Below are 13047 nucleotides of genomic sequence, written 5' to 3'. Positions count from 1 at the left end.
GTGAGATTACACTACTATACTTTTACCGAATCTTTTCCATGTTTAGATACATAAATATGGCCAGGCGCGGTGGCTCACGCCTGTAATCCCAGCACTTTGGGAGGCCAAGGTGGGTGGATCACCTGAGGTCAGGAGTTTGAGACCAGCCTGGTCAACATGGTGAAACCCCGTCTCTACTAAAAATACGAAAACTACCCCGGCATGGCAGCGCACACCTGTAGTCCCATCTACTCGGGAGGCTGAGGCAGGAGAACAACTTGAACTTGAGAGGCAGAGGTTGCAGTGAGCCGAGATCACGCCACTGCACTCTAGCCTCGGTGACAAAGCGAGACTGTGTCTCAAAAAAAATTTAAAAAAACTTAAAAAAAAATTTTAACCCTCCCCCTAAAAAACCCACCTTTTAAAAACTCAAGATTACCTCCCAAGCTTGTCTGTTTTCAACAGCCCCTACTCCCTGCTCCACCACCCCCTCCCCCGGCCCGCCTTCTATCTGCGGCTGCCACTGTCCCACCACTGACGGTGCCTTCTACCCGTGCCCCCCACCCTGTCTCTTCTGTATGTGGCTCCCCCCACCCGCCTAGCATGTGCCAGTTCCGGCACCAAGAACCTTTTCTTCACAAAGGCAGAGACTAGCCACGTGGGCTCTGGAGTTTAACTCTTGCAAATTCACTTCTCTGTGGCTCAGGTTCCACCACTACAAGAGGTTAAGGGCAGGACTGGCCTCCTGAGACAGCTATGAGGACCCACGAGTCCTGACATTTAATGTGCCCAGCACGGTGTGGAGCACAGTCAGCACTCAGTGTGTGGCCACCAGCCACATTCTTTAAAACACAACTCAAGCGCCACCTCCTTCAGGAAGTCCTCTTGGACTTTTCAGTCTCTACCAAATCTTGAATGAGCTCCTCCATCACTACCAACACCCGTCAAGATGTCTGCACCACTGTCTGGCACATTCCACCCTACATAAGTCACTCACGCACAGGCCCAAGTCTCCACCTCAGCACTTCCTGTAAGCTACTCACTGGCAGTGACAGTGGCTTCCCTACCTTCTGGCTGCCAACGGCAAGCAGCCAGCATGTCCCCGTGCCTGTGGCAGCCATGGCCTGAAGAGTTCTTAAATGGCATCATCACCTACCTCCCTGTTTCTAACATCAACTACCACACAGTCACATCATAGAGTCACCGTGAGAGCTGCCATTCACCGGGCACGTTCTGCGTGCCAGAGATGGTGCTGAGCCGCACATCTGCACCCCCACTTCACCCTCACGCGACCCCAGCTGCGGGAGATTTCTAAAATCCATCTCGCACAGATACGGACCCTGAGGCTCCAAGAGAACAAGACCAAGGAGCGAATCCAAGAAGCAAAGGCCACGTGGGAGGGACAGGCTCCCTTCAATCAGGAGGAGCTCAAAAAGCGATCCGTGTTATCTTCTCTGCAACTCACACGAAACTGAGTTTCGCATTAAGTTCTTTGGCAAAAAAGAGTACTAAAAATAACTGTAAACTATTCTGTTAAAACAATTTTCTCTCTCATTCCTTCATTTCCCTTGGTCGTGTCTCTGCCCTGGTGTGCCTCTCCCTCCCTCCTAACTGCACTCTGGAAAGTCTGGCCATGGCTGAAAGGCTCTGTGTGGCCTGGGCCCTGCTCACCTCCAAGCCCTCACACCTGGCGCAGCTTAATGCTTGGTAGCAGGCAGACAGGGAATCACTTAATGCAATCCGTTTTTATTTTTTAAAGGCTTTCTCAACCAGGTACAGCGGCTCATGCCTATAATCCCAGCACTCTGGAAGGCAGAGGCAGGAGAATCACTTGAGCCCAGGAATTCAAGACTATTCTGGGCGACACAGCGAGATCCCTGTCTCTACTAAAAAGAAAAAAGGAAAACACCTAGCTGGGTGTGGTGGTGCACGCCTGTGGCCCCAGCTACTTGGGAGGCTGGGGCGGGAGAGCTGCTTGAGTCCAGGAGTTCAAGACCAGTCTGGGTGACATAGTGACACCCCTTTTCTACAAATAATAAAAAAAATTGGCCGGGCGTGGTAGCACATGCCTGCAGTCACAGCTACTCAGGAGGCTGAGAAAGGAGGATCACCTGAGTCTGGGTGGCAGAGGCTGCAGTGAGCTGTGATCAGGCCAGCACACTCCAGCCTGGGTGACAGAGCAAGACCCTATCTCAAACAACACAAACAAACAATCTGCCTCATCCTGGCCCGTGGTAAATTGACTCTGGCTGGTGAGGCCTGGATCCAGGGTCTATACGAGATAAACTGGGAGCTCCAGTCACCCGGGATGAGCCTTGGAGGGACTGCTCTCCTCCCCATTCCTCTGGCGAGACTCATTCACAGGGATGGTGCTGCAAGACGGGGGCTATTTCCCTGAAGTACTGAGTTGCCTTCTTTCACGCCTGCACGTTGGAAAGCGCGTGTCCTGCACGGTAAAGGCCATCTCGCTTTGTAGTTGTGTCCAGTAGGTTTGCTGTGGGCAGAGCACACCTGCTGCTGGGATGTGACACAGGGTGTTTTCTTGTTTGATTTTTCCTCAGTGAACCAACCGGCATAGTTCTCCAGCCGAGGAGAGCTCAGATCAAACCTCGGCATAGGTGCTAAGGCACTGCACAGTTTAAGAAGCAAAGCTTTTCCGGTGACTCACTGTCAAACCACCTGAGGCAGTCCCGCAGCCGCTGAGGGAGGCTGACCTCTCCCTTGGTCCTGCCAGAACCGTCTTGCGAGGCCAAGGCAGGTCTGTGGAGACGGCCTGGAAGGCAAGGCCACACCGTGCCACGGGCCTCCCAGGGCAGGGCTCCTAGCCCCATACAAGGGACCTGGTGAGCCTCTCCAGCTGCACCCGCATGGCTGGCCCTCTAGCCCTAGGCAAAGCCAACAGGACCCAGAGCCACACTAGGTGTGTCAATGGCAAGCAAGCATAGAGCATGCAAACAGCTGCTATTCAACCCTCTCTGTGTTTTTTGGAAAATGCCAAGAAGTCAAAATTCAATTAACAAATGGAGTTTCAGAAACTATGTCAGAAGGCTGGGCGCGGGGGCTCACACCTGTAATCCCAGCACTTTGGGAGGCCTGGGCGGGTGGCTCACTTGAGGCCAGGAGTTCGAGACCAGCCTGGCCAACACGGCAAAACCTCATTTCTACAATAAATACAAAAATTAGCTAGGTGTGGTGTCAGCACCTGTAGTCCCAGCTACTCGGGAGGCTGAGGCATGAGGATAGCTTGAACCCAGAAGGCAGAGGTTGCCGTGAGCCAAGATGGCACCACTGCACTCCAGCCTGGGTGACAGTGCAAGACTCTATCTCAAAAACAAAAACTACATCTGAAGAAATTATTTTTGGTCCCAACAATATCCCAGGTTAGTCAGAAGCTTCCAAGTTTCCTTTCTCTTCGTTCTATCTTTCAGATTTTCTCCCCGGCTCCTCGGAAGGCCGAGGTGGGGATATCACTTGAGCCCAGGAGTTCAAGTCCAGCCTGGGCAACACGGTGAGACCTCATCTAGAAAGAGAGATAGGAAAAAACAAACTCTCCAAATGATACCAATTACCTCATCCCCAAACCAATGTACAGGTCCATAAAAATGGAAGCTGCTGATGTGAAATGGAAGCTGCTGATGTCTTGGCAATTTAGGCAAAGTTAACAAAATGAAGTTCATCTTACCTCACCAAAAGCACCTCTTCCAATTACTTTAATTATTTCAAAGTCTTCTCGATGAAGCTGCATTTCTTTCACCAGCTGTGTAAATGGTTTAGCTACAAGTAAAACAGTAAAACCAACAATTTAGTCTAATCAGTTGATACCCATATAAAATTTTAATTGATTGGGGTATTGCACTAAGTTATACTTTCAAAAAAGTGTATGTTTAAAAATATTTCGTACCTGACAAGTTTTGGAAAGTGAACATTTATACTAACAGGCACAGAGGATGGTCCTGAGCCTCTGCAGTCATGCACTTGGTAACAGTGTTTCGGCCGACAACGGACCACATACATAACAGTGATCCTGTGAGATTACACTACTATACTTTTACCGAATCTTTTCCATGTTTAGATACATAAATATGGCCAGGCGCGGTGGCTCACGCCTGTAATCCCAGCACCTTAGGAGGCTGAGGCAGGCGGATCGCCTGAGATCAAGAGTTTGAGACCAGCCAGACCAACATGGTGAAATCTCATCTCTACTAAAAATACAAAAATTAGCCAGATGTGGTGGCGGGTGCCTGTAATCTCAGCCACTCAGGAGGCTGACACAAGAGAATTGTTTGAACCAAGGAGCCGGAGGTTGCAATGAGCCAAGATTGTGCCACTGCACTCCAGTCTGGGCAACAAAGCGAGACTACATCTCAAAAAAATAAATAAAAATAGATACACAAAAACCACTGTGCCACAGCTGCCTACAGGGTTCGGAACTGTTGCACCCTGCATAGATACGTAACCCAGGAGCAGCAGGTTGTGCCACGTGGCCTAGGTGCAGGGTAGGTTTTGCCATCTGAGTCTGTGCCGTGCTGTTGTCATGTTCGCACAATGACAAAAGCCACCTAACAACACATTTCTCCGACGGTATCCCCATCATTATGCAACACGCAATAGGTACTTCAGTATCTATCAGAGCCAACATCACCACTGCAAAAGTCTCCTGGTCAAAGCCAACAGGTGGACACCTACTGAGAGAGCAACTGACGGGCGCCCGCAGCCCACGCGCAGGACACAAGTGTGTGAGGTGAGTGACCGCTGAGCTCCACCTGCCTGCATGTGGGAGCCACAGGGCAGCTGGAGGAACACAAGACATTCTCCAAGCCAACACTGGTCCTAAAAGTGCCGGAGGTCTCCCTGGACACCCACGGCAGTCCCGGAGAGGCCCTGTGGCGTCTGTAACAGTAATATCCACCACTCAGGCACTTTACACGGCTCTTCCTGACCTCCTCTCTCGGACTCTCTGAGAGAAATTCTGTTATTATCCACACTTCACAGATGAGAAAACTCAGTCAGGTTTCTGCGGGCCCTGGACCAAGCTGGACAGTGTCCCCAGCAAAACTCATGGCTGCTCAGAACCTGTGACTGTCACCTCATTTGGAAACAGGGTCCTTACAGACGTAACCAGTGAAGACAAGGGCACCTGCTGGAATAGGGTGGGCCCTAAGTCCAACAAGATTGTAGGATCCAGCCCCACAGGATCGGTGGGCTTTTCTCCCCGTGTGTGGAGACGAGAGATTGTAGAAATAAAGACACAAGACAAAGAGATAAAAGCAAAGGCAGCTGGGCCCGGGCAGCACTACCACCAAGACACCGAGGCCGGCAGCGGCCCCGACTGCCAGGCTGTGCTGATATTTATTGGATACAAGACAAAGGGGCAGGGAAAGGAGTGTGAGCCATCTCCAGTGATAGGTAAGGTCATGTGGGTCACAAGGTCATGTGGGTCACGTGTCCACTGGACAGGGGGCCCTTCCCTGCCTGGCAGCCGAGGCAGAGAGAAAGAGAGGAGAGAGAGACAGCTTACGCCATTATTTCTGCATATCAGAGACGTTTAGGACTTTCACTAATTTGCTACTGCTATCTAAAAGGCAGAGCCAGGTGTACAGGATGGAACATGAAGGCGGACCAGGAGCGTGACCGCTGAAGCACAGCATCCCAGGGAGGCGGTCAGGCCTCCGGATAACTGCGGGCGGGTCTGACTGACGTCACGCCCTCCACAGGAGGTGGAGGAGTAGAGTCTTCTCTAAACTCCCCCGGGGAAAGGGAGACTCCCTTTCCTGGTCTGCTAAGTAGAGGGTGTTTTTCCTGGGCACTGCCGCTGCCGCTAGACCACGGTCCGCTTGGCAACAGGCATCTTCCCAGATGCTGGCATTACCGCTAGACCAAGGAGCCCTCTGGTGGCCCTGCCCGGGCGTGACAGAAGGCTCACACTCTTGTCTTCTGGTCACTTCTCACTATGTCCCCTCAGTTCCTATCTCTGTATGGCCTGTATTCCCTAGGTTATGATTGTAGAGTGAGGAGTATTATAATATTTGAATAAAGAGTAATCGCTACAAACTAATGATTAATGATATTCATAAATAATCATATCTATGCCCTATATCTAGTAGAACTATTCTCATTTTATATATTTTATTACACTGGAACAGCTCGTGCCTTCGGTCTCTTGCCTCGGCACCTGGGTGGCTTGCCGCCCACACAAGACTGGTGTCCTTCTAAAAGGAGAGAAATCAGACACAGAGACCGAGGAAAAAAGAGCCATGTGGGGATGGAGGCAGAAACGGGAGCGATGAGGCTGCACACAACGAATTCCAAGCATCGCCAGCAGCCCCAGAAGCTGAGGGCACAGAGGGCTCCCCAGAGCCTCTGAGGGACGTGGCCCGGCTGACGCCCTGACTCTGGACTTTTGGCCTCCAGAGCTGTGAGAGAAACATCTGTTGTTTAAGTCCCCTACTTTGTGGCAACTGGTTACATCCCCCACAAGAAGCTCCTAGAGAGACGTCAGGTCATCTCTTCCCAGGAACACAGAGTGCGAGTCAGGGCCAGGACTGGAGCCCACACCATCTGACTCCAGACCAGCTCGTGACCGCCACGCATCCTGCCAGTCTGGCATTTGTGCAGTCAACTATCTCTCTTGCACCTGTCTCTATTTTTACCTTCAAGCCCAAATCTACATGGTTTATATTAGGTTTTATTCTGTCTGGCTCTTCTTCAAATTCTCTATCACTATCGTTTTACTAAAGGTGCCTCTGGGGGAACTGGGCAAAGTGCACAGGGCCCTCTCTGTCCTATTTCTTACCACTGCAGGAGTGGCTACAATTTGCTCCAAAATATGTGCGATCTGACACTTCCTGGGCTTCTGACTGAGTTCTGTAGTATTAATCTAACTAATTCTGTGGGTTTTTTCTCCTTTGACAGTCACTCAGCACTACTGAGGTTCGCTCACACAATCAGAAGAGCCACAGAAGGTTCCTGGGGCCTGTGAGACAGTGAGTTAGGAACGATGGCCCCCAGAACAGCAACTGCATATCAGCAGAGATCGGGGAACAGAACAAACGAGGCCTCAGTTATTAAAAAAGAAAGAAAGGAAGGCCAGGCTGAAGAAAACCCTTGAGCTGCACTCCGGCCTGGGCGACAGAGTGACACTCAAAAAACCAACAAAACAAAACGCAGTGAAGACAAAGGCATGAGGCGCAGGAGGCAGCTCGCACCGAGGCTGTGCCCGGAACGTCCTCTCTTCTTTCCACATTAATTACTCTCAAGTCACCTGGGCTTCCTTGTCAAGTTTCCCCTCCACTCTTTTGATGAAACACATTCTGTTAATTATGTAGTTTAATAGTTGTGTACACATTTCCCTCAAGCGGGTGGACACAGATGATGGGGGCCAGGCTGGAAGAGGAAGGAACTTCGTGGCAAGCCTGGGGGGAAGGCTTGGAGAGGCAAACCACAAGAGCAAAGCAGCAGGGGACCTGCGTGCGGGCAGGAGCCAGCTCCCAAATCAGAGGGCAAAGGAGAAAAGGGCCCAGAAGGAAAAGCCTAGAACATTATTTCTCAAAAGTACTAAATATTTTCAAACTGCTCTGAGAACAGTAACCATTTTGTACTGGTGTATAAAAATAATTAGGCTGGGCGTGATGACATGTGGCTGTAATCCCAGCTACTCAGGAGGCTGAGGCAGGAGAAACACTTGGACCCAGGAGGCAGAGGCTGCAGTGAGCCAAGATCTCGCCACTGCACTCCAGCCTGGGCAACAAGAGCAAAACCCTGTTTCAAAACCAGAAACAATAAACATAATTAAGACCGCTTTAGCTATGACTAGAAAGGAAAGCCGCATTACAGGGGTGGAGCACCCTGCCAACCACACAGGTACTGAGAGCAGGGGACAGAGCATTTAACATCAATAACCATCAACTAGGTCACTAAGACGTAAAGAGGGCACATGGAAATACCACGGAGATGGCAAATGCAGGAAGCACCTTCTGCCCTTAGGATCAGGAAATGAAAGAAGAGGCTGGACTTTTCAAAACTTAGAAACCTGGGCAAAGGGCCCTGTAAAGCTGAAACTCAGACCCCTGAGGATGGGGTGCTGCTGGCCGGACTGGGTCTCTGAGCTCAAGGGCAGCCCCACAGGCTGGGCCCCCGGTGACTGGAAGGAGTGCAGCCAGCTGACGCTGGGCTCTCTGAGGTGACCGCGGCAAGGCTGTTCTGCTGGTGTGGAGAAAACTCCAAACTGGCACCAGAGGCCGACTGCCAGAAGGAAGTTCGCTGCCAGGATGGTGTTGCTAGGGTGTCACTCTAGGAAGAAGCGGGCAGGAAGCCGCAAGTCGTCCTCCCACCTCCCAGCCTTGCAGTCGCCCTCCAGCACCCGCTTCAGGCAGAGTGCAACAGGGAGCAGGGGGTCAGAGCTCCTCAGGCTTGGCTGGGGTGTGGGGTAGAGTGAGGAGGACATCGTGGTGAGTAACCAGGTGAGGGGAGGGAACCAGGTGAGGGGAGGGTGGTCCTCCTGTTACCTACAGAAGGACTGATCAGATAAACTACATTCAGGATGATGGGGCTGGGATCCTCACTGTCAGAGAGAGCACTTACAGATAAGGAAGAAAATGAGATAAACTGTACAGCACTGGGATAGAATTGGAGGTTATCAGTATGAACTCGCAGCTTCTATACAGACAGACAGATACAGGGATAAATGCAGACAGATACAGGTGTGAACATACAGAGTCCTAGCTCTGTCTACCAAGAGTGCCTGGGAGCAGCAGCAGTTCAGCTACAAGCACACCCAGTGCAGAATGTGGTCTCTAAAGCCCATTCTCCAACATAGGACAGGGCTCCTTGGGCAACTCCAGAGCTGGGTCAGGAAACCGCAAGGTGAGCCTGCAGCAGCCAGTGCTGAGAAGTGAGGGTATGCTCAAAATAAACACAAGCAGTCACAGATTATAATCTATTAAATAAAACAGGCCTGGGAGCAGTGGCTCATGCCTGGAATCCTAGCACTTTGGGAGGCTGAGGCAAGAGGAATGCTTGAGCCCAGGAGTTCAAGACCAGTCTGGGTAACACGACAAGACTCTATCTCTACAAAAAATAAAATAATTAACCAGGGTGTAGTGGCACACACCTGTGGTTCCAGTTACTCTCAAGGCTGAGGCGAGAGGATCGCTTGAGCCCAGGAGGTGGAGGCTGCAGTCAGCTGTGTTTGCACCACTGCACTCCAGGCTGGACAACAGTGAGACCTTGTCTCAAAACAAAAAGAAAAAACACCAGGAAATCAGGAGTCCACACCGGCATTAATGTATAAAATTTAAAAATCTAATGAGAAGTGGGATATTTATATAGTTTCAAAGTACATCCAAACAAAATACCTATCAATTACGAAGGGAAAATGGTGACTTTACAGTGAAGTCAGGCAGACACCACCTGAAATCAAGCAATCAGAGTGGCCAGCATCAGTTACGTGACAAGGCAAAACCGCACACCCTACAGGACACGAGGGGGAAAACATAGCCTCACTTCTGTGATTCTCCTGCCAAAGATCCATAACCCAAATCCAACCACCAGGAAATGCCAGAAAATGCCAGGAAACACCAGGCAAACGCCAGGCAACACCAGGCAATGCCAGGAAAACGCCAAATGTCAGGCAACGCCAGGTAAACACCAGGCAATGCCAGGCAACGCCAGGCAAACACCAGGAAACGCCAGGAAACACCAGGCAAACCTAAACTGAAGAACAGTCTCAAAATTACCAGCCTGAAACCTTCAGCAGTGTCAAGGCCATGAAAGTCAAGGAAAGACACAGAACTGCTCACACAGAAAGGAACAAGGTCATGGTGTGTGTGGCTCTGCAGCGGACCCTTCTGCTACAGAGCAGAGTATGCGAAAATCTGCAATGCTTCCGTGGAATCGTGGAATCGGAAGGTTAGATACAGCAGTGTATCAGTGCTACATTCCTGATTCTGTTGGTTACACTGTGGTTATGTAGACTATCCCTGTCTGTAGGAAATACACGCTAAAGCAGTGGTCCCACCCTTTTTGGCACTGGGGACCACCTTCATGGAAGACAATTTTTCCACAGACCGGTAGGAGGGTGGAGGAGGTGAGGTGATGATTTTGGGATGAAACTGTCCCACCTCAGATCATCAGGCACTGGATTCTCGTAAGGAGCATGCAACCTAGATCCCCGGAATGCACAGTTAGTTCACAATAGAGTTCGTGCTCCAGTGAGAATCTAACGCGGCGCTGATCTGACCAGAGGCTGAGCATGAGCTCAGGCGGGAATGCTCTCACCTCCTATCGTGGAGCCCAGTTCCTAACAGGCCATGGAGCTGTCCGTGGCCTGGGGGTTGGGGATTCCTGTGGTAAAGTGTTCAATGGCAAACAGTTGGGGGAGGAGAGTTCTTTCTTCTATTATTTACAACTTTTCTGAAGTTTCAAACTGTTTCAAAAATGTTTTAAAAATACTTTTAGAAGTTCATTTCCTGCTATTTGGAGAACTCAGAGGGGCAGCCCACTGGATATAGCCACCATCGCCCCATTAAGATAACAATGGTGGCTTAGAAACAAATGGGACAGTGGCCCTGGAATGGAGGAGGAAGATTGCAAATCAATACGTGTTGGAATTAGAGTGGACTGTGGCACGGGATGAGGAAAGAAGATTCCAGGATGTGCGCTAGGTTTCTAGCCCTGGCAGCTTCACGAATGGGGTGCTACACACCAAAGCAGGAGAGGCTGGGAAAGCAGCAGGTTGTGGTGGGGAAAGGAGTAGGGCCTGGGGCAACGGAATCCAATTACATCACGTAGTTAGTGCTACAGAGTCTGAGACGGTGAAGAGACCATCTCAAAAAATTGATTTTTCTTGCAGGACCCTACTGCTATTTTATATTTTCAAAAACCACCAGCTTCCATGGGGGCAGGGAGAAGTAAGGGGTTAGAGGCGGGAGAACCAGCCTGTTGCAAGGCAACTAAAGACACAGCTTCCAGGGAGGATACGACCCATTCGGTTTTTTGGTTTGTTTTAGAGATAGGGTTTTGCTCTGTCGCCCAGGCTGGAGAGCAACGGAGTGATCACAGCTCCCTGCAGCCTCCACCTCCCAGACTCAGGGAATCTTCCCGCCTTGGCCCCCCCAGTAGCTGGGACCACAGGCATGCTCCCATGCCAGCTAATTCTTTTATTTTTTGTGGAGACGGGGTCTCGCTGTAGCCCAGGCTGGTCTAGAACTCCTGGGCTCAAGCGATCCTCCCACCTTGGCCTCCCAAAGTGATGGAATTACAGACGTGGGCTACCACACCTGGCCACCCTGAAATATGCTAAGGCCCCAGAGACACGGCCGCCCTGCAGCTCAGAAGCTGGGCCTGGGTGACCAGCCAGCACTCACAAGGCTCCAAGTTGCAGCAACTGGGAGGTTACTGCCCACCAAGCCCTGCATCGCCCACACCATCAGCCACAGCACCAGCCATGGCACCTAGGCATCATCTCAGACTCCTCCTGCAGAGCCCATACCCCTCGCCCAGCACAAAGCCACCTCTTCCTGCCCGTCTTCCTCACCAGGCTCTAAGGCAGGGCTGACCGCCGCTCCCCCGGACCTGGCACACTGACAGGACCCCTTCAGCACAGCTGCCTGTGTCTATGCCATGTGGCAACTGATGTTCACGAGGAGTCATCACGAAAAGGTGGCCTTCTCTACATGGAGGGTTCGCGTCCCTCCTAAGATAAGGATTCAACATCTTGGGAGATTTTCCATCCAAAAGGCTGAATAAAGCTTTAGCCTGTAGACAGCTTAACTTTTACTAGTAGAAATTTTCTCCTAATCAATCTCTTCATTCCTCCTACCCCAGACCGTCCCCTAAAGAACTTCTCTTGATGCCCTAGAAGACGATGGATTAATCAAGCGTAACCACCGACAAATATGAGATCCAAACTGTAAAGGAAAATGGAATTTCCCTTTAAATAGGAAAAGCTTTGCCAAGAAGAATTGCAGGCGGAGGACCTTTGCCTAAAACAGACAGAAAATCATTGTGAAATCAAACAGGACCAGACCAGCTGGAAGGAGTGCCCAGGGTGGGAGGGTCTGAGGAAAGAGGACAGTGTCAAGAGCAGAAGCCTGAGGCAGGCGGGCAGGACGTCCTGCTTTCCCCTGCCGGGCAGAAGCCCTCTGCCTCCCCCCCCCGGACGGTTCTGTTCATTCGTGCCACTCCTGACTGTCTGGGCCTCAGCTGCTTTGTGGCTCCAATCAATACATCTGGAACTGGAAACAGTCTGACAGGTTATCCATTACCAATAATACCTTTTACCACTGAAGGAACAGGGCCCCAAAGGCCAACCAACATGCAGAGGACACAAGGGACAGACGTCTTGCCCCCCAAGGGAGTCGTCAACTCCACCCATAGCATGGTTCTCTCCTGAGGTCCTCTCCTTGTAACTGCCAGCTACCGCTCCAACCCTTCAAGAGACAGCAGGACCCACACCTTCCTGGAGCAGCACCATCACGGCTGCTGGAGTGCAGGGGCAGCTGCGGGGGAGGCACCGACTGAAGGCCCAGCAAGACCTACATGGAGGGCCCAGGCCCAGAGGCCAGGCTAGAGAAGGTATGGATGTGTGCGAGGGCCCTTGCAGACAGAGAAGGGGCCAGAACAGCACCCCAGGGACCAGGGAGTGCAGCCAGAGTGGACGGGGCACAGGCTGAACACCCCGTGAGAGTATGGGGCGTGTGCCGGGAGTCAGGGCCTTGGCCCGCATGTGGCAGGGAATGCAGGTGCTTTCACAGTACCACCCTCGAGTGAGTTCACAGCTCCAAAGGTTTGGAATTTATGCTTACAGTTCAGGCGGCTGACGGCTGACGCAGCTACAGAAGATTAGTACCTATCACGAAGTTTTAAAAAAATGTGTTCAAATTACACAAAATGTGTTTTGTTTCACAGTAACTAAGCTCTTTTGTAAGATGTCAGAACACTGCCTTTGCAAGGAGCCAGCCACAGACCCCTCTTATCAGGAATCATGAGCCTGAGAAAAGTGACTCTTCCTAGGCTGGGCGCGGTGGCTCACGCCTGTAATCCCAGCACTTTGGGAGGCTGAGGTGGGTG

At 51.3% G+C, this 13047-nt stretch overlaps 1 protein-coding gene across 1 annotated transcript in view; it reads right to left on the bottom strand.

The window, feature by feature from the left end:
- CDC42BPB (CDC42 binding protein kinase beta (DMPK-like)) overlaps positions 1-13047 on the bottom strand; it is a 137586-nt gene that overhangs the window by 83738 nt on the left and 40801 nt on the right. The window contains exon 2 of the mRNA XM_011951430.1: positions 3662-3753. Within this exon, the coding sequence (XP_011806820.1) occupies positions 3662-3753 (92 nt within the window). The remainder of the gene's footprint in view (positions 1-3661; positions 3754-13047) is intronic.

Source organism: Colobus angolensis, unplaced genomic scaffold (genome assembly GCF_000951035.1).
Source record: "Colobus angolensis palliatus isolate OR3802 unplaced genomic scaffold, Cang.pa_1.0 Scaffold32, whole genome shotgun sequence".
In the NCBI taxonomy this organism is placed as follows: Eukaryota; Metazoa; Chordata; class Mammalia; order Primates; family Cercopithecidae; genus Colobus; species Colobus angolensis.
This window is presented reverse-complemented; position numbering and strand designations above follow the sequence as displayed.